Source organism: Tamandua tetradactyla, chromosome X (assembly GCF_023851605.1).
Source record: "Tamandua tetradactyla isolate mTamTet1 chromosome X, mTamTet1.pri, whole genome shotgun sequence".
NCBI lineage: Eukaryota > Metazoa > Chordata > Mammalia > Pilosa > Myrmecophagidae > Tamandua > Tamandua tetradactyla.
The window spans coordinates 65434122-65460085 of NC_135353.1; the positions used below are offsets into that span (position 1 = coordinate 65434122).

Sequence of the window (25964 nt, forward strand, 5' to 3'; positions counted from 1 at the left end):
GACAAATGTGACCACTTTGGTGATGCCTGAAGACATGTTGAGTGAAATAAGCCCGACACAAAATGAGAAATATTGTATGATCTCACTGATTTGAAACAGAATAAGCAATCTCATGGAGTTAGAATCTAGAATGTAGGTTATCAAGGGATGAGGGTGGGGGGGAGTAGGGAATTGGAAGTTAAGGCTTAAAATGTCTGGTTTCTATCTGGAATTATGGAGTTTTTTTTATGGAATGGTGGTGATGGTAGCACAAAATTGTAAATGCAATTGAAAGTACTAAAATATATATCTGAATAGGGTTAAAAGGGAAAATGTTAGTTCCTATATATCATCACAGAATGAAAAATTTGAAAACAAATCCATGGAACTACAGTACGCAAACAATGAACCCTAGGTTAAAACATGGACTTTAATAAATAGTACAAGTATAAAAATGTTCTATCATAAACTGTAACAATGTTCCTCCCAATGCAAGGTGTTGGTGGTGGAGAGTTATATGGGAATCCTGTATTTTATTCATGATTATTCTGTAAACCCATAGCTTCTAAAATAATAAAAGTATGCCCCATGAAATATCTGGGACATACTTATAACACAATTTAAAAAAATAAATAAGGGTCACAGAAAATGAAAACTAAATAGCATATAAATAACATTTTATCATTCTCAAATATTTACCAGTAAAGGTGATTACAAGCCATACTTAACTCTTTTAGTCCTCAAAGGCTATGCCATTCTCAATCCTTTGTGCACAGGTTAATTTTCATAAAATATATTATAAACTATAAAAATACTTGAATGATGAAAACAGATTTAAATGTCCATTGAAGGCTATGCAACACCAGGCAAAGTTCTTTATAAACCTTATTACTTGCCAACATGGATTAACACCATGTTAATAGATTTATTATGGCACTTACAATACAGAAACACATATATCCACCACAAACACACAAACCAAACACTCTTGTCATTGTAACTATAACCTTTGAATACTTAGCCATACTAGATACCAATTTCTTTCTAAACTTAGAGATAAAAACAGCACAATATAAAAATGTCAAATATTAACACAGTGTGGAACTATTGAATGGCCCAGCACAGGAATTTCAAACATCCTTTTGACCATAGCTAGTAACAGGCTGAACCTTCCACCAATGTGATAAACTACTTATCTAAAGAGAAGGACAGAAGTAAATTAAGTTTAAACATTGTAAAAATCATCATTCATTACCACATGATGATGTCTATTTTATTTTATATGGAGGTTTTACAATAAAATTTTAATTTCTTATCTATACCTAAATTCAGTTAACTTTCTTGCTATATAGAAATCCTCCCTACTCCCTCCCTCCTAAAAACATAAGTTCGATTATTCTTTGTTTGTTGGAGAAAGCGTGGCTGAAATGGCCAGAATTTCACTGTCGTTAAAGGGATTCTCAGTAAATATAAGAATGTATTGTTTCTTCTACTATATGATTAGCTGAAAGGATTAAAGGTCTACTGAGAATTCTGGAGATGTGGCACACTACTCTGTTGTTGTGTTGAGAATAGGACTGAGGGAGTGACAGGTGATGGCAGCTTAGACCAGGATGGAAGCAATGGAGGTGGTATGTAGTCAGATTCTAGATATATCATGAAAGTCAAACGAGCAGGATTTGTTGATGGAGGTTTAAATGGGAGGTAAGAGAAAAAGAGGAATCAGAGTATCTATAAGGTGTTTTGCCTTAGCAACTAGTAGAATGGAGTCACCATTGTCTGAGATGAATGGACTGGGGAAGGTGAGGGTTTGGAGAGGATCAGAAGCTCAGTTTGAGACATGTAAAGCTTGAAATGCCTATTAGACAGTCAAGTGGAGATGTCAAACAAGCAGTTGGATGGTCCAAATCAGGGGAGAGATTCTGTATGGAGATATAATTTGAGAGTTATACATTGTTTTGGTTTGCTAAAGCTGCTGGAATGCAATATACCAGAAATGGAACAGCTCTTAACACTGTGTTAATATTTGAAATTTTTATATTTTTCTGTTTTTATCTCTGAGTTTAGAAAGAAATTGGTATCCAGTATGGCTATTTAAAAGTTATAGTTTCAATGACAAGAGTGCTTGGTTTGTGTGTTTGTGGTGGATATGTTTCTTTATTGTAAGTGCTGTAATAAATCTATTAACATGGCATTAAGTTCTAAGGCCATAAAATATGTCTTTATTAAGGTATCCAGGAAAAGATACCTTGACTTAAGAAAAGTGATGTCTGTCATCTGGGATATGTGGCTGGCATCTGCTGGTCTTTGTTCATGATCCTGTTGCTTCCAGCTTCTGATGAGAGCAGTTTCCTCTCTATGCATCTGTGGGCCTTCACTTAGCTTCTCTTGGACACAGCTCAGAGACCTGGCTTGCTTTGCATCTCATGGGAAGGAACATGGGAACATCTGCTGGGCTCTGCCCCATCTAGGCATCTGCTCTCTCTGTTGGCATTCCAACCATCTCCAAACATCTGTGTCTCTCTCAGCTCTGAAGCAACTAACTGTTCCCTAAGCATCTGCATCTGAGGTGTCTCCAAAATTTTTCTCCTGTTAAAGGACTCTAGTAAACTAATCACGACCCACCTTAAATGGGTGGAGTCACATCTTCGTCTAATCAAAAGCCACACCCACAAATGGGTGTGTCACATGCCCATGGAAACAATCCAAAGTTTCCCACCCTAAACAAAAGGTCTGGCCCCATAAGACTGAGTCAGGATTAAAACATGGCTTTTCTGTGATACATAATTGTTTCAAACCAGCACATGTATATATAAATCAAAGTATTTGAGCTCACCAAAAGAATTTAGATAGAGAAGGATTCAAAGGATTGAATCACAGGGCATTCCAATATTAAGAGAAGAAACCAGCAAAGGTGGCTGGAAAGACAGAAGGAAGAACAGGAGAGTGTGGTATCTTGAAGATCAAGTGAAGCAAGTATTTCATAAAGAAGCATGTAATCAACTGTATCAAATACTGAGTCACGTATGATTAGGAATGAGAAAAGATCATTGGCTTTAGCAATGTGCAGGTTTCTGGTGACCTTTACAAGAACAGTTTTCAATGGAATGGTGGGGGGCCAAAATCTGATTGGAGTGGGTTCAAAAGAAAATGGAAGGTGTAAGGATAGACATGTAGTCCAAAGGAATAGAATTAAGAGTCTACATACATCTATGGCAAGTTGATTTTTGACAAGGGTGCCGAGTCCATACAACAAGGAAAAAATACTCTCTTCAACAAATGGTACTAGGAAAACTGAATTTCCAAATGTAAAAATAAAGTTGGACCCCTACTACACACCATATGGAGAACTCAACTCAATCTGGATCAAGGACCTAAATATAAAAGCTAAAACCATAAAGCTCTTAGAAGAAAACAGGGTTAAATATGCATGATCTTGGAGTCGGCAATACATTCTTAGATATGACACCAAAAGCAAGAGCATTGAAATAAAAAATAGATAAATTGGGCTTCATCAAAATTTAAAACCTTTCTGTTATCTAAGGACATTATCAAGAAGTGAAAAGACAATCTTTAGAATGGGAGAAAATAGTTGCAAATCATATATCTGATATCCAGAAATATAAAGAACTCCTACAACTCAACAACAAAAAGACAAACTCCCAATTTAAAAATAGGCAAAGGACTTTGAGTAAACATTTCTCCAAAGAAGATATACATATAGCCAATAAGTACATTAAAGGATTCTCGACACCATTAGCCATTAGGGAAATGTAAACCCAAACCACGTGATACCACGTCACATCCACTAGACTGGATTTAATTTAAAATATGGAAAATGAAAAATGTTGATGAGGATGTAAGGAAATTGAAACACTCATTCACTGCTGGTAGAAATGTACAATGGTGCACTTACTGTGTGTGGTAGTTAGATTCAGTTGTCAACTCAGCCAGGTGAAGGCACCTAGTTCTGTTGCTGTGGGCATGAGCCAATGGTACGTGAACCTCATCTGTTGCTAATTACATCTGCAGTCGGCTAGGAGGCGTGCCTGCTGCAATGAATGATGTTTGACTTAATTGACTGGTGCTTAAATGCGAGAGCGCAACGTAGCACAGCCCAAGCAGCTCAGCATATCTCATCTCAGCACTTGCAGCTCAGCCCAGGCCTTTGGAGATGCAGAAAAGAATCACCCCGGGGAAAGACGTTGGAACCCAGAGGCCTGGAGAGAAGGCCAGCAGAGATCGCTTTGTACCTTCCCACGTAAGAAAGAACCTCAGTGGAAAGTTAGCTGCCTTTCCTCTGCAGAATTAACAAAATAAATCCCCTTTATTAAAGCCAATCTATTTCTGGTGTATTGCATTCTGGCAGCTAGCAAACTAGAACACTATGGAAAACAGTTTAATAGTTCCTCAAAAAGTTGAACATAGAATTACCACATGACCCAGCAATTCTACTCTTAGCTATATACTGAAAAGAACTGAAAAGAGGGACTCAAAAAAGTACTTGTACACCAATGTTCACAGCAACATTATTCACAATAGTCAACAGAGAGAAGCAACTCAAGTGTCCATCAACAAATGAATGTTTAAATAAAATCTGGTATATACATGCAAAGGGATATTATTCAGCTATAAAAAAGAATGAAGATCTTAAATATGCTGTAACATGGATGAACCTTGTAAATATTATGCTAATTGAAATAAGCCAGGCACAAAATAACAAATATTGGGTGATTCTACTTACATGAAATATCTAGACTAAGGAAATTCACAGCAGAAGGTAGATTAGAGGTTATCAGGGGCTGGATAGGAGGGTTAATTTCTGCTTAATTGGGTACAGAGTTTCTGTTTGGGATGCTGAAAAAGTTTCAGTAATGGATGGTGGTGATGTTCAACACTGTGAATGTAATTAACATCTCTGAATTGTAGACTTAAAAGTGATTAAAATAGCAAATTTTATGTTTTAAATATATATATGTCATGATAAAATATTTTAATGTGTGTCATTCAAAAAGCGAATGAGAAGAGAAGTTAGAGAGTGAGTGTACACAACTCTTTCATGGAGTTCCACTGTAAAGGAAAAGAGAGAAATAGGGCAAGTTGCTGGAGACAGAAGTCAGGTCAAGGAAGGTTTTTTGAAGATGGGAGCAATAATAGCATGTTTGTATGTTGATAGTAGAGTTCCAGAGGAGAGCAAGAAATTATTAAAGTAGGAAAATGAGAGGGGACAGTTGTTGGAGGTCCTTGAGTAGACATGAAACTATAAGCACCCTGTACACAAGTAAAGGCATTGGCCCTTACAAAAAAGACAGTACATCCATTGTAACAGAAGACAAGGCCGAGGATATAGACAAAGATGGATATAGAGGGGTAGATATGTTAGGAGCCTGTAGAAGTACTCTGATTTTTTCATTCTTTTCAGTGAAGTAGGACACAAAATAGAAGCTGAGGGTAAGGCTGGATGAGCTGGTGGAGTTTTAAGGGGAAAGGAACATGTACTACTAGAAACCTATGAAGGAGGAGAGTAAATGGTTATGAAGACACAATATGATTGCTAGGCAGCATTAAGGGCCCACTTTAAGTTTATGGTCATAAATTTAAAACAAGTTCAGTCAATATAGATATAAATGTTTCTCATCTACTTCAGCTGTGCAAGGTGCAGGTATAGAGTAAGATTTATCAGGGTTGGATTTTACCAACAAGTGTAACAGAGAGAGAAGGGACAAGAGGATGTGAAGATGTATGCAAGGGATTGCCCATGAAATTTAAGCTGCGTAAGGAGAGAAGTAAGGATATCAGGGGGATGATGGAAGTTTAAAGCTGGTAGAATCAATGACACATAATCATAAATACTTCCTTGTTCAATAATTGTTTGGCATTTTTGCTCTATTGCTTCTGTACTTGATACCTATTTATACATCAGTGTTGTAATAGGGTAGGAATTATGGATATGTGACTGTTAGGTACCTAGCACTATATCCTCCACCATTAGATCTTTAAACCTGTTTTCTCATGATGTCTCCCTCCCGCCCACCCTATAACCCCACAAATACATACAGACATAGCCACATGCATACATGTAAAAGAAAAACCAGAAGGACACACCCCAAAATAATAGTTATTACCTTTGGTTTGTGACTTCAGTTATTTTGTTATATGGGGTTTTGGGTGAAGGTCTTTTCCCTTGTACTCTCTAATTTCTATATTTTCTATACTGTGTATATATTGCTTTTATAATTTGAAAAAAAAAAGTTTATTTAAAGGAACATATGTTTATATACATACATAATAAAATGCTGCCCTTGCTCTCAATGTAGTAATAAAATACTTGATCAAGTAGGATTAAGTCTTACATAAGTGATACACTTTCAAAAATCATAAAGCACATGCATGGATCATTGTCTAGTAAGTGAAGTATATTAAAATGCCTGACACTGAAACTACAATTAAAAGAGTAAAAAATATTTTTAAATTGGTACAAAGGACCATTACAAACCTGCTTCCTGCTTTGAGCTCTTGCATTTCTTAATCTTCGAGCAGAATAAAAGATAAAATAGCCCACAGTTGCTGCCGTAATAATAAAAAAGGACACAGAAACGAAGAAAATTGAATAGTGATTCACCCAAGGGCCATGTTTTTTCCCTACTTCGATGACCATTGTTACTTGTATGCCTCTTTGAATAGATTGTAAAATTTTTGTGCCTTTCAGATTGCCAATCATGATTGCAACAATGTCTCCTGCACCTGTAAAAGAAAAGAAATTCAATTTTAGTTTGATAAAGTACTCTTAGTATAAAAATCCAATTGCTAAGGAGAATTTAAATGAGTCCCTGTGGGACAAAGGAATGGACACTCATAAATTTAATGTTTACTGAGCACCTATGTCTATAAAATTTGTAGGGGATATAAACATGCATGAGACTTGGTTCCTGACCTTAAGGGACTCATAGTCTAGTAAGGAAAAGCTATGATGTACTACACAAATGCCTCCCCCATCCTCAGTTAACTACCTAGAATTCAACAGTATTAGGCCTAATTTGCATCTTATATAAAGCTTGCTTAAAGAAAAATAAGTAGTCTCCTGAATGGTAGAAAATAGATCTTATACACTAGGGAATCTGTGATTTAAGAAATAAAAAAAATATTTAACTATATGTTTCCCAATTTATAAATGATATATCATCTCATAAATTCACTTCTAAAATATATTTAAGAATTTACATATCAGGATTATTAATTTGAGACAAATAATGTACACAAGGCCAATTGTATACAAACTATACATATGTCCACGATGTGCCATTCTTCTCTACCCTCAAAAGAAATATAAACTTTCTCCAAGGTGGTCTAAGGAGTCACATGCTGACCAGGATTACAATGAAAAAAAGAGTAGAACTGATAGAAATAAATGTTTTTCAAGTGCTTGAGAAAATGTGGAGAAAGAGATATACCTATTCACTGTCGGTAGGGAAATGAGAGGTGCAGCCCCTTGGAGAGCAGTCTGGTGGTTCCACAGGAGGCTAGGGGTGGGTTTGCCATATGTTCCTGAAAACCAACTACTCAGTATATAACTGGAATTGCTGAGTGTGGGGACACAAATGGACATTTGCACACTGGTATCTCTGGCAGCAGCATTCCTGATCCACAATAAACAGAGGTGGCCTAAAGGTACAACAACTGAGAAATGGAAGGGGGAACTATGGTGTATACATACAATGGGCTACTGAGTGGCCACAAGAAGGAATGAAGTTGTGAGGCATGCAACTAGATGAATGAGCCTTAAGAGCTGTATGTTGAATGAAATGTCAGGAACAAAAAGACAAATATCACACCTCAATCCTATGGACTAACTATAATGTAAAAATTCAGGGAACTACAGTTGAGAGCATGGGATACCTGGTTGGGGCATATTGAAAAGGGTCCTAGATTGTAAGCTCTTACAGCAGTCACATATATTCTAAATTCTCAGATACTGAGTTGTTTGTATATAGCATGGTATTTCCCAGAAACTTCAGGTATTTATTTCACATCTGAGACTCAAAGTTAGAGCTCTGAAGTTATAAGTCAGCAGTACTCCATACTTAAAAAGTTGAAACTGCTTGAAAAAGTGATCAGCTATCAAGTAGAGACATGAATGAAGCTGATCTGGATAGGAGTAAGGTATATTAGAACACTGGGTAAAGGATGATATCATCCATCTTTTAAAACTTCAACTTCTTGTGAAACTAAAGGGAGAGATGTTAATTTGGTGCAATATATTTTAGCTAGTGCATTACCTAATTTAACTTGTATGGTCAGTTTAATTGAATACCACAAGCACATGGAATCTTGAATAGGGCATGAGATTTTGTTGGTTTGTCCAGGTTAATGTGATGCCCCGATAAATCCCAGAGTGATTTGAACAGTGAATAAAGAAGTATTTGCAAAGTCCCCTTAGTGAAATAGGGAGAAAGAGGGAAATATTCAACTTCCCCATTTGGAGAATCTCTGATATTCTCAAAAGAAGTGGGGATAACCAAATCAAAAGGCCGAGCCCTTGATCTTGGGGTTTGCACCTATAAAACTTATCCCTGTGAAGGATAGGCTAAACCTACTTAAAATTAGGTCTAATAGTCACTCACCCCCAGAGAACCTGTTTTGTTGCTTAGATGTGGTCTCTCTCTCTAAGCCAACACAGCAAGTGAACTCACTGCCCTCTTTCACTACGTGCGACATGACTCCCAGGGGTATAAATCTCCCTGGCATCATGGGACAGAAACCCTGGGATGAGTCAGGAACTGGCATCAAGGGATTGAGAAAACCTTCTTGATCAAAAGGCGGAAGAGAGAAATGAGAGAAAATAAGTGTCAGTGGCTGAGAGATTTCAGAATCAAGAGGTTATCCTGGAGGTTATTCTTACGCAATATATAGATATTCCCTTTTTGGTTTATGGTGTATTGGAGTGGCTACTTTCAGGGAAGTACCTGAAACTGTAGAGCTGTGTTCCAGTAGCCATGTTTCTTGAAGATGATTGTATAATGATACAGCTTTTACAATGTGACTATGTGATTGTGAAAAGCTTGTGTCTGATTCCCCTTTTATCTAGGGTATGGACAGATGAGTAAAAAATATGGATAAAAAATAAACAAATAATAGGGGGAACAAAGGTTAAAATAAATCGAGTAGATTGAAATACTAGTGGTCAATGAGAGGGAGGGGTAAGGGGTATGGTGTATATGATTTTCTTCTTTTCTGTTTTTTATTTCTTTTTGCTGGAGTGATGTACCATCATCATGGTGATGAATACACAACTATGTGATGATATTGTGTGCCACTGATTGTACACCATGTATAGAATGTTTTTCAAGAATGTTGTATGTTTTTTGTTAAAGTTTTACAATAAAAATATTTTAAAAATCAAGACCCTAAACAAGGTCATTGTAGACCATCCAGCCCCAAATGAATCAGCCCTGATGGGAAGAACTCCCAAGCTAACCCATGGTATCATTAAAGAATAATAAATTTTTGTTTTCATAAAAAAATAATAAAACTAGTATAAACAACAAAAAAGAAATATATGTTTCTGTCCAACACCAACTAAAAAGCAACCTGAAATTAGAATACACTGATTACTGAAGGTCCTATATCTATAACACCTTCCTCCCTGCTCCCAACTATTTCAGTCTTGTGAAAAGAATAAAAGACAAGCATTATCTTTCTCAATGTGTGCCAATGTCAGATTATTCATGCCATTCCGATGCTTATCAAGGTTTATATTCTTCTAGTTTATATGACTTGGGACCAATAATCTTAAGCAAAAGATAGAGTTCTTTGAACTTTAAGGGGTTGTCAACCAGAGAAATCTCCCACTGATATTAGGCTAAGGTACTAATCTAGGTTAATGATCAAACTCCAAACTGGAAAAAACACAAACACGAGTGCATACACACACACTCACAGGACTCTAAAAGGACCTTTAGACCAGAACTTATATACAAAAATACATTATTAAAATAGCATTCACACTTTCAATTATCAAATTAAGAGTACAACGGGCGGGCCACGGTGGCTCAGCAGGCAAGAATGCTTGCCTGCCATGCCAGAGGATCCGGGTTTGATTCCTGGTGCCTGCCCATGTTAAAAAAAAAAAAAAGAATTAAGAGTACAAGTCTTAAATGGCAATGTACATAGTATAACTATTACCCAAGTAATCCTTTAAATTTACAATCCTCAGTGGCCAGTCTTCCAAAAATCATGCCAAACAAATACCTTGCAGTATGCTAGCTGGGATCTTCCTCCTTACTTGAAATTCTTAATTAAAGAAAACATATTCATAGAGTATTATCTCAGAACCTTAAAGTTCTAAAAGGCATTATTTCTACATATATATGATAGCCATTTAGTTAAACCCCTTTATAACTCCACTGACTCATTTGAGAACACTCAGTTTGTTAGAGATTAATGACTCACTCAGTTCTAGTTTACACGGGGAGGGGGGGCGGGGGAGAATTTCAAAAGCAATAGGGAATAAAGGAGGTTGAAATGCAAACATCTTCTATTGTATCTTTCTCCTTTATCATTATAATATGACCCAAATATCACTTTTGGATCTGGAGAACTGGCAAAGTTGAAAGAGAGTGTTTTTTTGTTTTTTTTTTAACCCCCGATTTGTTTGGGGGAAGGGGCAGCTTTAAGTTTTTAACCATGGCACCAGAAGTGCAGACATTATTTCAATTATGTTTTGTCTCTGCTTTTTTTCTACAACCTATCTGCCAAGAAAATTTCTTGTTATAAAGTTTTGATTAATAGTATCACCTAGCATTCATTTCTGATATTGTAACCTGTGTGATCTTTGAAAGAAGAGAATGGAATTCACTATATATGGAAAAACAATTTTAAAGTTTTCTTTGTAAACTGCAGATGTATCCTATTAAGTTTTTAACTAATAAAAGTAAGCTTTCATTCTTTTACAATAAAAGAGGTGGGTGGCAGGGGTGGATGCTCAGGAACATACTGGCCATTGTGGTTAGATGGAGATTAAAAAACAGGGATAGTCAAGAGATGTACATTGTCTACACATTAGGAAAATTAGTGCATCAATGCCCCTAATCCATATTCATACACACTATATATAGCCCAACTATAAAACACTGAATTTGCTTTCTACAAAAAGACCTACTTCTAAGCATTATGATATATTTCATCTTCCCCACATCCTTGCGACCATCTAAAAACTGGTCCCCCTCCACTGTTCTCAGTCAGAAAATGGTATCACAAGTCTTCTGGTCACCTGGGTTAGTAACTTCAGAATCATGCTTGAATCCTCCTGTTCACCTATACAATCATGTAGATAATACTTCCTTTGTGTTTCCCTTCATCAGATCCTTTCATGTCCTCATAATTTCCTTGCCTATTCCAGTAGCCTCCTATTGGTCTCCCTATATCCAATTTTCCCCTTCCCCTTAAAGTTTCATCAGAGTTTACCTTCCTGGTTGTCTTCTGCCATCACTTGGTTGGATTATGCCTCTTTTCTGCTCAAAAATCTTTAGTGGCTCATTACTCATTAAAGTGTGAGTCCTTGTTCTAGCATTTAAAGTGTGATCTATGTGATCTAGCCCCAAATGACTTTTCCAGTTTGATATATCACTACCTCATCCCCATCTCATGAATACTCAGATCCCACCACATGAGATTGTCTATTATTACTCACTTCTCATAACCCTACTTTTTTTCATTCTATTACTTCAGCCTAAGATACCCGACATCTTCTCTGACACTCCGAGCGCCTTCTCTGCCTGTACTTATTACTCAAGTAAGAGCTCAAATGTTCCATCCTATAAAGTTTCCCCATATTCCAAGTGAGAATGTAAATGATCTCCCTTAGTTCCCCCAGCATTTGGTTTTTAACCTCTATCTAATACTTCATTTGCTTTGCATTTCAGTTGGCATGGCTGATTCCCTCTCTAGATTAGGAATATTATATAAACAGAGAATGTCTTTTAATAAACTACAATAATGCCTTCTTCTATCTGGCATTTGTCAGAATTAGGTCTTCCATATAAGTAAGTTTTTGAGAAAATAAAGCTTGCCACTTCACACCAATACTTAATTTTAAAATTCTAAATGAGCATTTTAAAAAGTAATCTACACTGTCATATGCTCTTAACTAGGTTATACTGATTATGATTTATAAGTCATTATTTAATATATGAGTAAGGCTATTTGTCCCCAAACTGTTGATTTTTCACAGGTGATGGATGTTTGGAGCTCAAATGGGCCTTGGACACCATTCAGTCTGACTTTTGCATTCTCACTTTGAGTGATTTTCTTTGTGGTTGGAAAATTCTCACTTAAGTTGTTGCTTCTAGCAGCATTCCTCTCTGTTTCTGATTTGATGCCTCTAATACTGCTGGCTCTGAAAAGACAGTCAAGCTTGGATCTAAAGAAAGCGTAAAACCAGCTTCTGGAGAAAGATAGGGCTTCTGTGCAAGTATCGCCTGACATTCACATTGGTTGCTCAGTGATATTTCTGTTTACTTCCTGAATCTTGGCTATACTCTGGGGAAAACAGAGATTGTCAGTCAAGTGACTGAGTTTACCTTATAAACTAGGCCCTGTTCTAAATACTTTACATACATTAATGCATATAATCCTCACATCAAAACTATTATACCCATTAAAGTCTAGGGTAGCATAAGCTAGTAAAGTACATAACTGGCATTTGAACCCAGGCAGTTTGGCTCCAGTACCCCTATTCTTCACCACTATTCTACACTAGTTCTCTATCTTCATATGAAATGTAAAACTATTATTTGACTATAATAATAATTATTATTATAAAAATGGAAATTAAGTACATTCAGGGATAGTAGTAAATGTTAAACAATTGACTCTGGGGCTCGGTGGGGGGCTGATTTATTGTGTGTGCCAGTTTCCATGGTGTAAATAGTGCCATACCATGGCCTTGTCGATACAGTTAGGAAGATAAGGTATAATTACCTGAGGTTGGCTCCAACACACTGATAGACATTACAACGTCAAAACCGAAATACAAATAGGATATAATTCAAAACTTATAACAAATTTACTTGCTCACTCATTTTACTTATTCATACCTACTTTTTTTTGTATGCTGTATGGCAGGGTCACATTTTGTTATTTTTTTTTTCCATGTGAATGTCTTGTTATTGCAGCACCATTTGTTGAATTTTTGCGTGTTTGGTTTTTTGTTTGTTTGTTTGCTTTTGGGGAAGTGTATGGGCCAGGAGTCAAATCCAGGTCTCCGACATGACAGGCGAGAATTCTACCACTGAACTACCCTCATACCCTTATTCATACCTACTTTTAAAAACCAAAGTCCACAAACAATCCCGGGTTAAATTTGTTTTTCTACTTACTACTCCATTGAAAACCACAAAATTAGAAGTGTATTCTGAAAATTCCAAAGAGGTATCAGACTTCTTTTTGTGAAACATTAAAAAAATATCCTGCCTGTCATTGTGAGTGTGTGCCTGTGTTGCTAAGGCAGGCCTTCCTGAGTCACTTATTTCCTTAAGTTCTTCTGTCCTTAAAAAATTAAAGACTCTAAACCTTAGTTAAAGGCAAGTTCATGGATCCAGCATAATTTAAAAGAACACATCTTGATACAACAAATAGTAATGTCATTCAATTCTATAAGGAGTCCTTGAACTTCCTGCTTAAAGGTCATCAATAATAAACATAGCATGGCTCAAGTTTTACATTTTTACTTTGCTACTAAAGTGTTTTAAGAGAAGGGACAGATAAGGAATAGGTAAGAATTAAGCAGGAGAAAAAATACAGATTCCAATTTCAAATGTACAATAATGAATCAAGGTTTGGGCATGTGCCTATCTTGGAAACAAAGGTATTGAAATAGACTATAGAAATGTTTATTCCCCTTACTGTCATTTAACTAAAATGATAAGATAAATAAAAGGTATCTATCGTTGAATATGTATCCTTGGTACTACTAGGGAATAAAACACTTTCTAGTTATCATTTACAATATATATAGCAGTTGACCCTGGATCCTGCTGCTGGCCAACCCCTCTCAGTTCTTTCAGAGTTAATAATATTATGGCTTTGGCCTAATCTTTATTTTACTGTGAACAAAGACAAAAATCACTGAACAAATAGTTATCAAGTACCAACTATATAGAAAGTACTATGTTTCTTGACTTGTTTTCACAGTTAATATTAACATATCTCAAAATATAAAATAAATTTTAAAATATTGCAATATATGAACTATTCTAAGTAGAACTTCAAATTTACTACACTTTATTATTCAAAACAAAATACAAGGATGTGAGCAAAGTTGTTCTCATCTCTCTTTAAATCAATATTCTACTTTTGATATTGGAAAAGAGAAAATATTCACAATGAGAACTCATAAGTAATAAGGGCACTGGAAGGCCAAAGCAGCTCTTCTAAAACTAAGTTCACATTCAGTATTGCCCATCATTATGATAATATAATGGGATCAGCACTTCTGAATTCACTGTATCTAGAATGAACCAGGTGTGAAGAGTTCCAATATAATTCTTTAACAAACATTTCCTCCATTAGAAAATCTGGAACAAATGCAGGAGGACTTCTGAATATTCATCTTGTCCACAGTAGCTTTCAAAGGCTTAGTCCCTCCTCCCACTCTCCAATAGCCCCAACACTTTAGGCAAAAGGGGAAAGTCAATCTATTTCAAAGAGGGATGAGTTTTGGCATTCCTAGATTCCTAGAAGTCCTAGATGGCACTTTTTTAAAACCAGTAAAAATATTAGCTAAAAGTTTAAGTCAAACTAGCCTCTCTTTCTTCAAAGCCCTGTTTCATGGCAACTTTTTTTTCTTTGTCCCATTTTGATTATCGCCAGCCATAGATGAAGAACATTCAGCCTTTTTAAATAGACTGCTTCATAGCCATTCTCTCATTTTTTAAAAATTTTAGTACTATCATTGTACCTCATCAAATATACAAAATATTTCTTAAAAGTATTTGCTGTCCACTATTTCTGTAAACCTAAAACTGCTCTAAGAATAAAGTTTATGTTTTAAAAAATACCTGAAAAATATGTCTGCGCTTGCCTGGGAACTAGACCAAATCAATACTACACACCTCTTTAATATGTCATTATTCCCCCAACCAGCCTCTAGTTAAATTCTAGTTTGTTGCAGAATAGGAAATATATGCATTAGTGCAGGTTAGCTGTTGGTTAGTACAGTGGTTCTTAATATTCAGTATCAATACAAATCATCTTTTTGGAAGAGGGGTGGTGGCAGGAAAGGTGACCAACCTCACCTAATTATTGTCATCATTCTTTTAAACCAATAAACGAGATAGAGACACATGGCCAGGGGTAGTACAAGATGGCTTTTTTCTGCCCTGCACCCCAAAAATGCTTTGGTTATAGTTTTTGAAGGCAAAACTACACTAGGGAATAGGTCACTGACTATTTGCAGTACAAAGACAATCTCTAGCAGATGGAGTCCTCAGGAAAACAGCATATTAAAGACACCAGGGAATTAGAAGCAACACTGCTGAAAAGGTCACAGATGAATAATTTGTGGATGACATGTCACACTTGCAGGTAAACAATTCTTAGAATTGTTAGAAAAATATCGAGTCCTGCCTGGATTATTCTGATTTCCACTAGTGGTATATTTAGCATATTAAGAATCCTCCAGCTAGATTAGCAGTTCTCCAACTTTTTAGACAAAGGGTCCTTTACAATACTTAGTTATTGAGAACTCCAAATAACTTTTGTTTAAATAGATTATTTCTATTGATACTTACCATATTAGAAATTAACACTGACAAATTTAAAAAATGTTTATTCATTTAAAATAATCTTAAATATGTTAACATAATTAATATATCTTTCATTAATAACTATATCTCCCCAAAAATCTAGTAATAAGAGTGGCATTGGGTAATGTCAGATTTAACTGAAGACAGCTGGATCCTTACATCTACTTCGGCATTTTATCTATTGTGATATGTTGTTTCGATTGAAGTATATGAAGGAAATCTGTCCTCACACAGATCTGTAGTTGGAAACGTAAGCAGTGTTTTAACAGCATTTTCAGATAATTGTGGATAGCCTTCTTTGATACAACACCAAAATTCAGTATATAGCAGTTTCTTAAACATTAGCTGCAAGGTAGAATTTGTGTACTAGGTTAAATGAAACCATAAACTATGTACTTGGTTAAATGAAAATCCATTGATCTTGTACGTAGAATGGATCCTTTATCAATGCATGCTTTTGTAGTATCATGCATTGGTCATATGGAAAATATGGGTTCACCCGAGTTATGCAGATCTTCCAAGTGGTGACTCATTTCAAGATTAAACAATTTAAAAAAATCATGTAATATCACCAGCCTTGAAGCAGCTGGAACAGACTGAGCCTCTATACAACCTTGTGCTGATAACGAGGAGAAAATATTAAGATATGATATTGCAGGGCCATGCAAAATTGTAATACATATGTTATTTAATTAATAGGGTATTTTGTAATTGCATTAAAGTTTTTAAGCTAATTTTTTCTATTATCATAGTTTTTATTTTGGGGTAGTAAGATTTCTAGAGAATTAATTCAACATTTCCCTTTGCTATTTATTAATGTTTTCTGGAGGAATGTTAGTCAGTAAACTCCATGGCATCAATGTGTTCAATCCCTTGTGATAACTTGTGCAATATCCAGAGTTGTTCAGAATCTGATAAGACTCAATGGTACAAGGTGAAGCAACTACTAACTAGCAAGATACCTACAACAGGTTAAAAATAATTAGAAAGAGAACGTTTGTTGGGGGAGTAAAAAACAAACAAACAGGTAAACAGGATGTTTAAGGGTTTCAGGGAATGAAAACTTGTTCAAGTGAATATTAGAAATTTGGGGGATCCTTTTGTCCTTGTATTCATTAGTTCTCTTTTCCTGTACTATAAGACTTTGGGAAGAAGAAATCCATTGAATAAATTCTTGCTATATTCAAGGGAAATAGTATGGGCACAAGACCAATTCACATAGTCTAGATTTACAATGAAACTGGGACATGGCCTCCACCACTTGCCACTTTACCCTTGACCTATCATACTATTTGAAACTAACACAAGAATGTATGGAAAGGACATGCACTCAGTACCTTAGATTCTGTGAAACCTCTAGACAGTACCATTTTGGTGTAGATCAGAAAGTCCAAAGTTGATATTTAAGTGCTTGACTTAAATATTGCTATCAGAAAAAAAAAAAATCAAGACTGAAAATGTAAGCTCCCCAAAAGGAAAGGATCATGCCATTATTTATCTTTCTATCTACTCCCTGATCACTCTTCTCCTATCAAGACATCTAGTACGGAGCTGGTCATAAAGGGGAATTCAAACATTTGTTGAAACATGAACCTCTTTTTGCATGCATTCTCTTTTGGTATGGTATATAATAGGGGGATTAGTTTGGAAATTTCATTTATCACAGTTAGGAAGTGCATTATATCAATATAGAATGTTAATTTTCACTAGACCATAAGAGCACAAGGGTATAAAAGTTCCAGAAGTCTAACTAGTTAGTGGTCTATTAGGTGGGTGAATTAGAGAAAAAGAGAATTTGGCATGCCTCTTTTTTTTTGGTATAAATTTTTGTATCATATAGTATATAAAATTCATAAATAACATTCTACCAACTATGTTCAATTTTTTCCTGTATGAAATATTGCAAAAGCTAGTTCTATACTAATTATAAAAACAAAGATGAAACTGTTTTACTTGTGTTTTTATTCTTTCACAAGAAATTGTTCTTGACAGTCAATTAAAAAAAAAGAAAAATAAACCTAGCCTGTAGAGCTAAACTTTTAAGCCACATTAGCTTGATATAAAAGGTACCATATTAAGTACAGAGAAATAACCAAATGTTTGTCATGACAGTTGAAAACATTCTGTTCTTTTCATGGTGAGGTAACTTTACTGGTTTAGTCACTCCTTGACATTGACAACACCTTGATGCAGTAAAATATGAGGCCAGCCTAAAGAAAAAAAAAACACAAGAGAAAGAGAGAGAGAGAAGGGAGGAGTAAGAGAAGTTGTTAAATGTATGACATGAGCATTTCCCAAATGATTCCAGATGTTACCTGTTAGGAGAGGAAAAGGGTTCTATAGATAAATATTTTAGAAAATACTTCATTGAACAAAGTGAAACAGGTTTTCTTCAGCATATCAGAGGCTCTGAGAGGCCTGCAGGAAGGGATATGCTTTGGCAAACTCTAAAACAGAGCTATGCACTGGGGTGAGGAGGTGGTTAAGCCATCCCTCAAGAACAAATGCTTTACATATATTACCTAATTTATCCCTCACAATAATCCTAACAGATAGATACAATTATCAACCCCTATTCTACAGATGCAGAAACTGCATCTTAAAGAGGTTAACTTGTCAAGGTCACAAAGCTAGTACATGAAAGAATTGGAGTTCAAATTTGATTCCTGTCCCCTTTATTTACCACTGCGCCATCTAAATGTTCATAGTTGTTTCCATTATTGGAGCTTAATATCCTGATTTTAAGGTTTTGTTACGGTTTAAAATGGAAATACAAAGAGAAGAAGGAAGACAATACAGTTGTTTCAGTTTCTTAACTATAGTATTTCTCCCTGCATTTCTCAAGGACGGCCCAGAAAATAGCAATGTAGATGTCACAGTTTTTCCTGCTTCTACATCTAAAGCAATTAGATATTCCAAAAAGTGGTAGTGACCAGCTATAATAAACAAGGGAAATATGTTTAATAATAAAAAAATTGCTAGCAAAAGGTTCAAGGTAACGAATATTTACCAAGTGCCTGCTACATGCCAAACACTTTATTTATAGCATCATAGGAAGTGAGCATTACTGTCTCCTTTTTTAATAAATTAAGTAAATGAGGTCCAGGTTAATAACCTGACCAAGACCACATTTATCAATTGGTAGAACTGGGATTCAAACCAAGCAATCAGACCTAAGGACACTTACTCTTCCTTTGTAATATGCTGACTACCAATTTTAAGTGGAAATTCACCTTTGGTATAATAGATTGAAATGAACGTCAAAAGTCAGAGAGGAGCAGCATAAAGAGTAAGTGATGGGGCAAGGGAGATGACCAGTACTTTTGAACTGGCCAGTTTCAGTCTTTCTTATATATCCTGCTCTTGTCAAAATGAAAACATAATGGTAAAAAACAAGAATTTGGCTGAAACACCCCTGCAACTCAAAGTATTTTGGAATATACATTGCTCCTGGTCCTATGACTGAAAACTTCTCAATATAATCACTCCTTTCTAGCTTTGATCCAAATGGCTGTTGAAATAATCTAAAATGAGAAAAGATATACTTATTTGAAAATTTATTGATAGTTAACTATACTGAAAATCAAAGTTAACATATGTGGTAACTTGAAGTTTTATGTACCCCAGAAGAGCATGCTCTTAAATCTAATCCATTCTTGTGGACGTGAACCCATTGTAAGTAGGACCTCTTGACGAGGTTACCTCAGTTAAGGTGTGGCCCACCTCAATCCAGATGGGTCTTAATCCTACTACTGTAGTTCTTTATATAAGTACAATATAATTCAGACATAGAGAGAGAAAGCCACAGAAAGCAAGAACCTGAACATCAACAAAACATCCACAGAAGGGAGAGACCAAGAGATGCTGCCATGTGCCTTGCCATGTGATAAGCCAAAGCCCAAGAATCATAGGCAGCCTGTCCCCAAATGTAACAATCTTCAGGAAGAAAGCATCATCGTGAAGACGTTTTGATTAGGATTTTTTCCCAGCTTCCAACTGTGAATGAATAAATTCCTATTGTTTAACCCGACCCATTTCATGGCACTTGCTTCAGCACCCAAAGAAGCTAAAACAAGATACAGTCTTAAAACTTTTAGGAATATTCTCAATGTTAATAAAATAAGCCAACTTCTTTTCAGGTCATCACAGAAGTCCTTAAAGTGAAACACAGGGAGAAGGTGAGGTAGATAGAGGCTTGGATAACATTATAGATAATCGGAGTAAGTAGAGAAAACTCTCTAAACCAATACGGGATGGGAAGAATATAATAAACTATATCTTATGGGCCCATTATTATAAACAATTACCACAAAACAAACCCTAAAGGGTTGTATTTCAAAAGTTCATTTGTAAGTCAGCTGTTTGGAAAAAGAGAATACATTTTCCCATAGTAATATTCCTAAATGAGGTTGGGTTCCCAAATTAGCCAACAGATTACCATATGTGAAAGTGTTTTGAGGAGTAAAAACTGCAATCCAAATATAAACTATAATTTAAAACCATGGTATAACTTATATCATATTTGTGGTAAAACTTTTCAAGAAAAAATATCATTGCAATACCTAAAGCAAGACCAACAAAATACTTGAATTTTATCTTGAATATATGCATATGAGAAAATACATATTTAATCAGGAGGATTACATAATTAATGAAGGATTTTGTGGAAATTATGGTAGTGAGTTATGGACACTTTTACTGTCCACAGAAGTTGAAAGCACTTGGTTTGTTATGATGTTTAATTTCGATTCAAAAGAAGTGGAATCACATTGAAGGAAGCATAAAAATTTTTAAAAGGAGGAAGGGGCTCCAAGAAGGAGTATATATGTATAAGATTAAGTAGAATTAATCAAGCTATGAAAGGCAGAGGAAGGATGTAAAAACGTAGGGCCCAAAATATGTCCTAAAAGGAAAAGAAGTGGTAAAGAGCAACCCCTAAATCTGACAGTTTCTTGTGCAAACCACCAACTGATGGAATTTTACATTGCAAACTCCAATTTCAAGGGAAATACTAATTTAAAAAATAAGTAAATCAAATTTTTTTTTGTATGGGCAGGCACGGGGAATTGAACCCAGGTCTCCAGCATGGCAGGTGAGAACTCTGCCTGCTGAACCACACTGGCCCACCTGTAATTCAATTTTAATGATGTGTTAAATACACATTTGACTGGGCTTATATGTTCTGCATATCATTAATGAAGTGTAAAATAAGAACACCATGATTCTCTGCTACCCGTACTAATAACCTCTCCTCCTTTTTTCTAGAATGTCAAAAGTTATTGTCATCTGATGGATGAAAATAGCCAGTATAATGAATTCTTCATACAAAACAGTCAAACTTGCACTAATCTTAAAAGCACTGAATTGATCAGATACTGAAAGGGGCTCCTGAGGGTAAAGGGGCCTCTTATGGTAAAGAAACAAAGATACACAGAAAAAGTGAGAGGGGTATGTATTGGAAAAAGGGTGGGAGATAAAAAGGAATACTACAAATAATAATGTAAAGGGTAAAGCAAAAAGAAACATTCCATTTTAAGGCAGGAAAAGTCGGTCCTTAAAGTTCTTTTAGTGTTCAAGGCTCATTTTACATACGAAGAAACCAATTATTAGTGTTAACAAGAATGGACCAAACTAAAAATCAAAATATATTCAAAAGGTTAGATATATTCAAAAGGCTATTAAAAAATTTTGTAATAGTCTGTAAATAATTTCTATTATCAGATTTTTTTTGTTACTGTTGTTGCTACAGTCACATTATTAATTATTTTAGTATTTATTAACACTATTGGAGTATTTAGCTTTTCCAAATATCTAATTACAAAAGTAAAATATATTTATTATAGGAAATTCAGAAGATATGGAAAAATAATGAAGAAAATGATAATCACCCATAATTCTACCAATCAAAAATAATCAAGAAGTAGAAATTACAAATGGGGGTGGGCCACGGTGGCTCAGCAGGTAAGAATGCTTGCCTGCCATGCCCGAGGACCCGGGTTCGATTCCTGGTGCCTGCCCACATAAAAAAAAAAAAAAAAAAAGAAATTACAAATGGTGTATTTTCTTTTCAAAAGCTAAGACTTTTTTTAGTTACAAGCATTATTTAACTAAGCTACCCCAACATTTTGTATGAAATGACAAGTGAATATCTTGAGAGAGAAACATACACATATATATATACACACATACACACCAAGTGAGTTTTAATACCAGCTTCTTTCAGATAACGTGAATAGTATGGTTAATTCAAAATCACTGATTTGTACCTAAGTTGAGATCCCAACTGTTAGAATAAAGTAAATCAGGACTAGATTCTGAACTTAGCAACCTCAATCAAATGGGGTTTCCCACAGCTAGTATGAATCATAATAAATAAATAGATATTATAATAAGCCTATGGGTAAATTCAAGCAGTAACTATACACCATGATGTTTAGAAAGGCAAGCAAGCAGGTAGCTGAAAGAGAAAAAGGACAGGAAATGGAATAATAACAAAGAGTCCTTGTGCTCTGCTTGGCCTATAGGGCTCCAAAGTAGGTGGCATTAACAGCAAAGTGTGGCAACTCTGAACTGGCTTAGGAAGTACACCAAAAAGTGTGTGTGCTCTGTGCTATAGTGTGTAGTTGAGGACGACCACCAACGCAGTCAAGGGGTCAGATTCTTGGGTGACTGGGCTCCTACCACATGCTGTAAGAGGTCATTCCCTTAAAGACAAAACACACCACTGATTGAATAAAAAATTCTACATCTTGGAGTACAAGGAGGGCTTCTAGAGTTCTGATAGTGTTCTGTTTTTTGACCTAGGGGCTGGTTAAACAGGTGCGTTAACTTTGTGAACAGTCAGTCACTGATTTATGTACCTTTTTCGTATGTATGTTATACTTCAATAAAACTTACATATACAAAATTATTCATCCCCAGGCAATATTTGTGATACCACTGTAAATTCTGGGGAGATCCCAACAATAATTTAAATTTCAGTGGCTATCATGATAAAAGAAAGACCATTTTAGTCGATGAAGTGCTACTTACTCAAGCAACTGGGAAATCTCAAATGTGACAGACATCAGCTACAGGAATATTGTGGGAGAAAAAAAAAGCACAAATGGTGATCAAATCCTTCAAAAGATCAACCCCACAATAGGCAACACATATGGGTTAGACCAGATCACATTTACAACTGTTAAGCATATTTTTCCATAAACTTTTGTGGAGCATATTTTTGTTCATTTAAATGTCCCAATTCCCACCCCACCCTATAACCATTTTTGTACTTCTCTGCTGCAAGCTAAGAAAAGTGCGGCTCAATCTGCCTAAGTCAAAGGCCATACCATTCAACTATAAAGCGACCTTTTTCTCTATTTTTAATGACTAGGGAAAATGCTTCCAATAAAAAGCAGGATACCAACTGTGTTTAAGTATGATTATAATTCTTTAAATAATACTTATGCAAAGCAAAAGAAAAAACAACAAAAATACACCCAAATGCTAAAATCATTATATCTACAGATTTTAATTTTTAAAAAAAGTTTCTGTATTTTCTTACGACTACATTAAAACCTATGAAAAACTAGCCATTATGATAAAAGTAGGATACAAATCTATAACTGAATGGGAAAAAAGAGACAAAAAGGAAGCATATTAAAAAAAGTTATGGTGCTGTGTTGTTGAATTGTAAGTAATTTTAATTTTCAGTTTTATAACTTTCTGCATGTTCCAAGTTTTCTTGGAACAAGGAGTATGATTAATTTTCTATTCAAAAAGTACCTTAATAAATGTCTTCAGTACTCTACTCTCTTCTGTATAAGACTAGAAACAAAAAGAATATGTGGCATTCTGTGTGTGATAACACACAGCTTCCAGAGAATGGAAAACAATTCTTTATGTGCTTAGAAAAATAATTCCCTGATCAAGCTATATCCCTTTTTTTAAAGGTTTTTATTTTATGATATAGAATTCCACATTTGCAAACATGTCCAATGGAGACATTTTAACTGAAGACATAACTTGAATGCTAGAGTAGACAGTTTTTAATACATAAAAAACAAAACAGAGGGAAAGTTCAAAATAAAAACCCATTTGTCACTATTTCCTTGTTATCTAGTTCATTCTGCCATTTAAATCCTTAAAGAGAGTTCAACCTACAAACTAGCCCATGATGGTGATCACCATAGAAATTAGAGAGTCTGCAATCTTGAAGAATTTGTGTGCTCTTATTCCTCCTACGTTCCTTAAGAAGGCAGGGGCTCGATCTTAATTATTTTATAACCTCAGTCACCAAGCATAGTACCTTGCATACAATGGGCCCTCAATAAATACTCAATAAACTGAATTGTAATCAACTTGCATTAAATAATTTTCTAGTGAACTTTATGATTCTCTGGCATTAGAGTTCTTGGGTGTTCAAAGTTCAACAAGCATTTCTAGAGCACATACAATACAAAGTTTTCTATGGGAAACATGAATAGTAAAAAAAAAACATTAAAATAATTACAGTCCAGTAAGAAGAAGTAATATGCAAACAAATAACTATCAAAAAATGCAGACAGTGCTGGAGAGATGAAGTGCTATGGGAGCAAGAAGAGATTGTTTTCGATGTGGGCTGTGCTGGGAAAAGAAAAAAAGAGTTAAGAAAAGCATCAAAGATAAAAGGGCATTTGTATTGTTTTTGTGAGATGGTGGGTTTTTGACCAGTGGGAAGAAAACCGTACGAAAGCAAAAGCAGTAAGCAAAGGAATGAAAACAGGAAAGGATAGAGTATGTTTAGGGATCAGCTACTGGTTTGGCTGAAGCAGAGGGCACTTACCACAACAGAAGAGAGATGTAAAGCTTTAAAAGTAGCATGGGACTAGATTATTAAGAGTTTTGTATGCCATGCTGAGAAATGTAGTCTAAATTTTATAAGTGATGGGGTTTTCAGCAATGGTCTATACGTGATCAGAGCTCTGCTTTGGCAGTAATGTGGAAAAACTGGAAAGAGGAAAAACCTGGAGGTAGGGAGACCAATCAGGAAGTGAAGATATTGGTTCCCATGAGAAGCCAAAGAAACTGAAAGCAAGGTACTAACAGTTGCAATGGAGAAGGGAACATATGTGCAAAGATTTAAGTCACAGAATCAAGTGGATGTGGCAGCTATTTATTGGAGGGGGAGTATTGGGGGTCTGGGTATAGATGCAAGGAAAAAGAAGTGTAAGATGAATGAATTACTGAAATAACAGATGAAACAAAATAGCAGCAAACAGAGAAGAGACTATGAGGGGACTAAGTTTCAAAATGGTAATATAACAGTATCAAATAGAGTACTGCAGAGATATCAAGAAAAATGCATTTAGAAAGATTTTGGAATGGCATTTTACAATGGTTTATCACCACCCAGTCCCTTCTCATCATCTTTTGTACCTATTGTTCTATTAAATTGATTCTTTTCAAGGCAACTTCCTAGAAAAAAAATAGAATAAAAACTAAACATAGGGGGGTGCAAGGGTAGTTCAGTGGTAGAATTCTCACTTGCCATGCAGGAGATCTGGGTTCGATTCCCAGCCCATGCACTTCCCAAAAAAGCAAATAAACAAAAAACCAACCAAATAAAAATTCAACAAATGGTGCTGCAATAACCGGATACTCACATGGAAAAAGAATGAAATGTGACCCCCGCCATACAGCATACACACACACACAAAAAAAAAACCCAAAGAACTAAATGTAAAGGGATTGAAAAGGATTAGGTGGTGATAAACTAGTGCAAAATTCTATTCCAAAGTCCTTTGTGAATGGAAACTTTGATAGCTTGAGGGGGAAGCAGTTTTTGAGAAGAGAAAAGAATGACAAATACAAGAGGGCCAGAAGATCATTTTCTGTAAAGAATTCAGTTTATCCACCTAAAGCATTAAAGTTAGGATTTCAGGTGATGTAAATTTTAAAGTACTCTTTTTCATTTTCAAATTATCTTCTTCAAACATAAGATTCAATTTTCATTATCTAAAATACATCTAACTATCTTTAAAACTGTGACAAAAATTAACAGCAGCTTCTTATATGCTAGGCACTGTTTAAATACTTTATCTGCATTATCTCATTTAACTTCAGCAACATTATGAGGCAAGTTTATTATTAAACCCATATTGCACAGGAGAAAACAGACTTAGGGAAGTAAAATGACTGGTCTGAGGTTTAAAAAATAGT

The 25964-nt window shown here is 35.3% G+C and overlaps 1 protein-coding gene across 4 annotated transcripts in view; it reads right to left on the reverse strand.

The window, feature by feature from the left end:
• RNF128 (ring finger protein 128) overlaps positions 1-25964 on the reverse strand; it is a 171900-nt gene that overhangs the window by 60560 nt on the left and 85376 nt on the right. For all 4 annotated transcript variants that reach the window (XM_077144919.1, XM_077144920.1, XM_077144917.1 and 1 more), the window contains exon 2: positions 6476-6723. In XM_077144919.1, coding sequence (XP_077001034.1) covers positions 6476-6723 — 248 coding nt within the window. The remainder of the gene's footprint in view (positions 1-6475; positions 6724-25964) is intronic.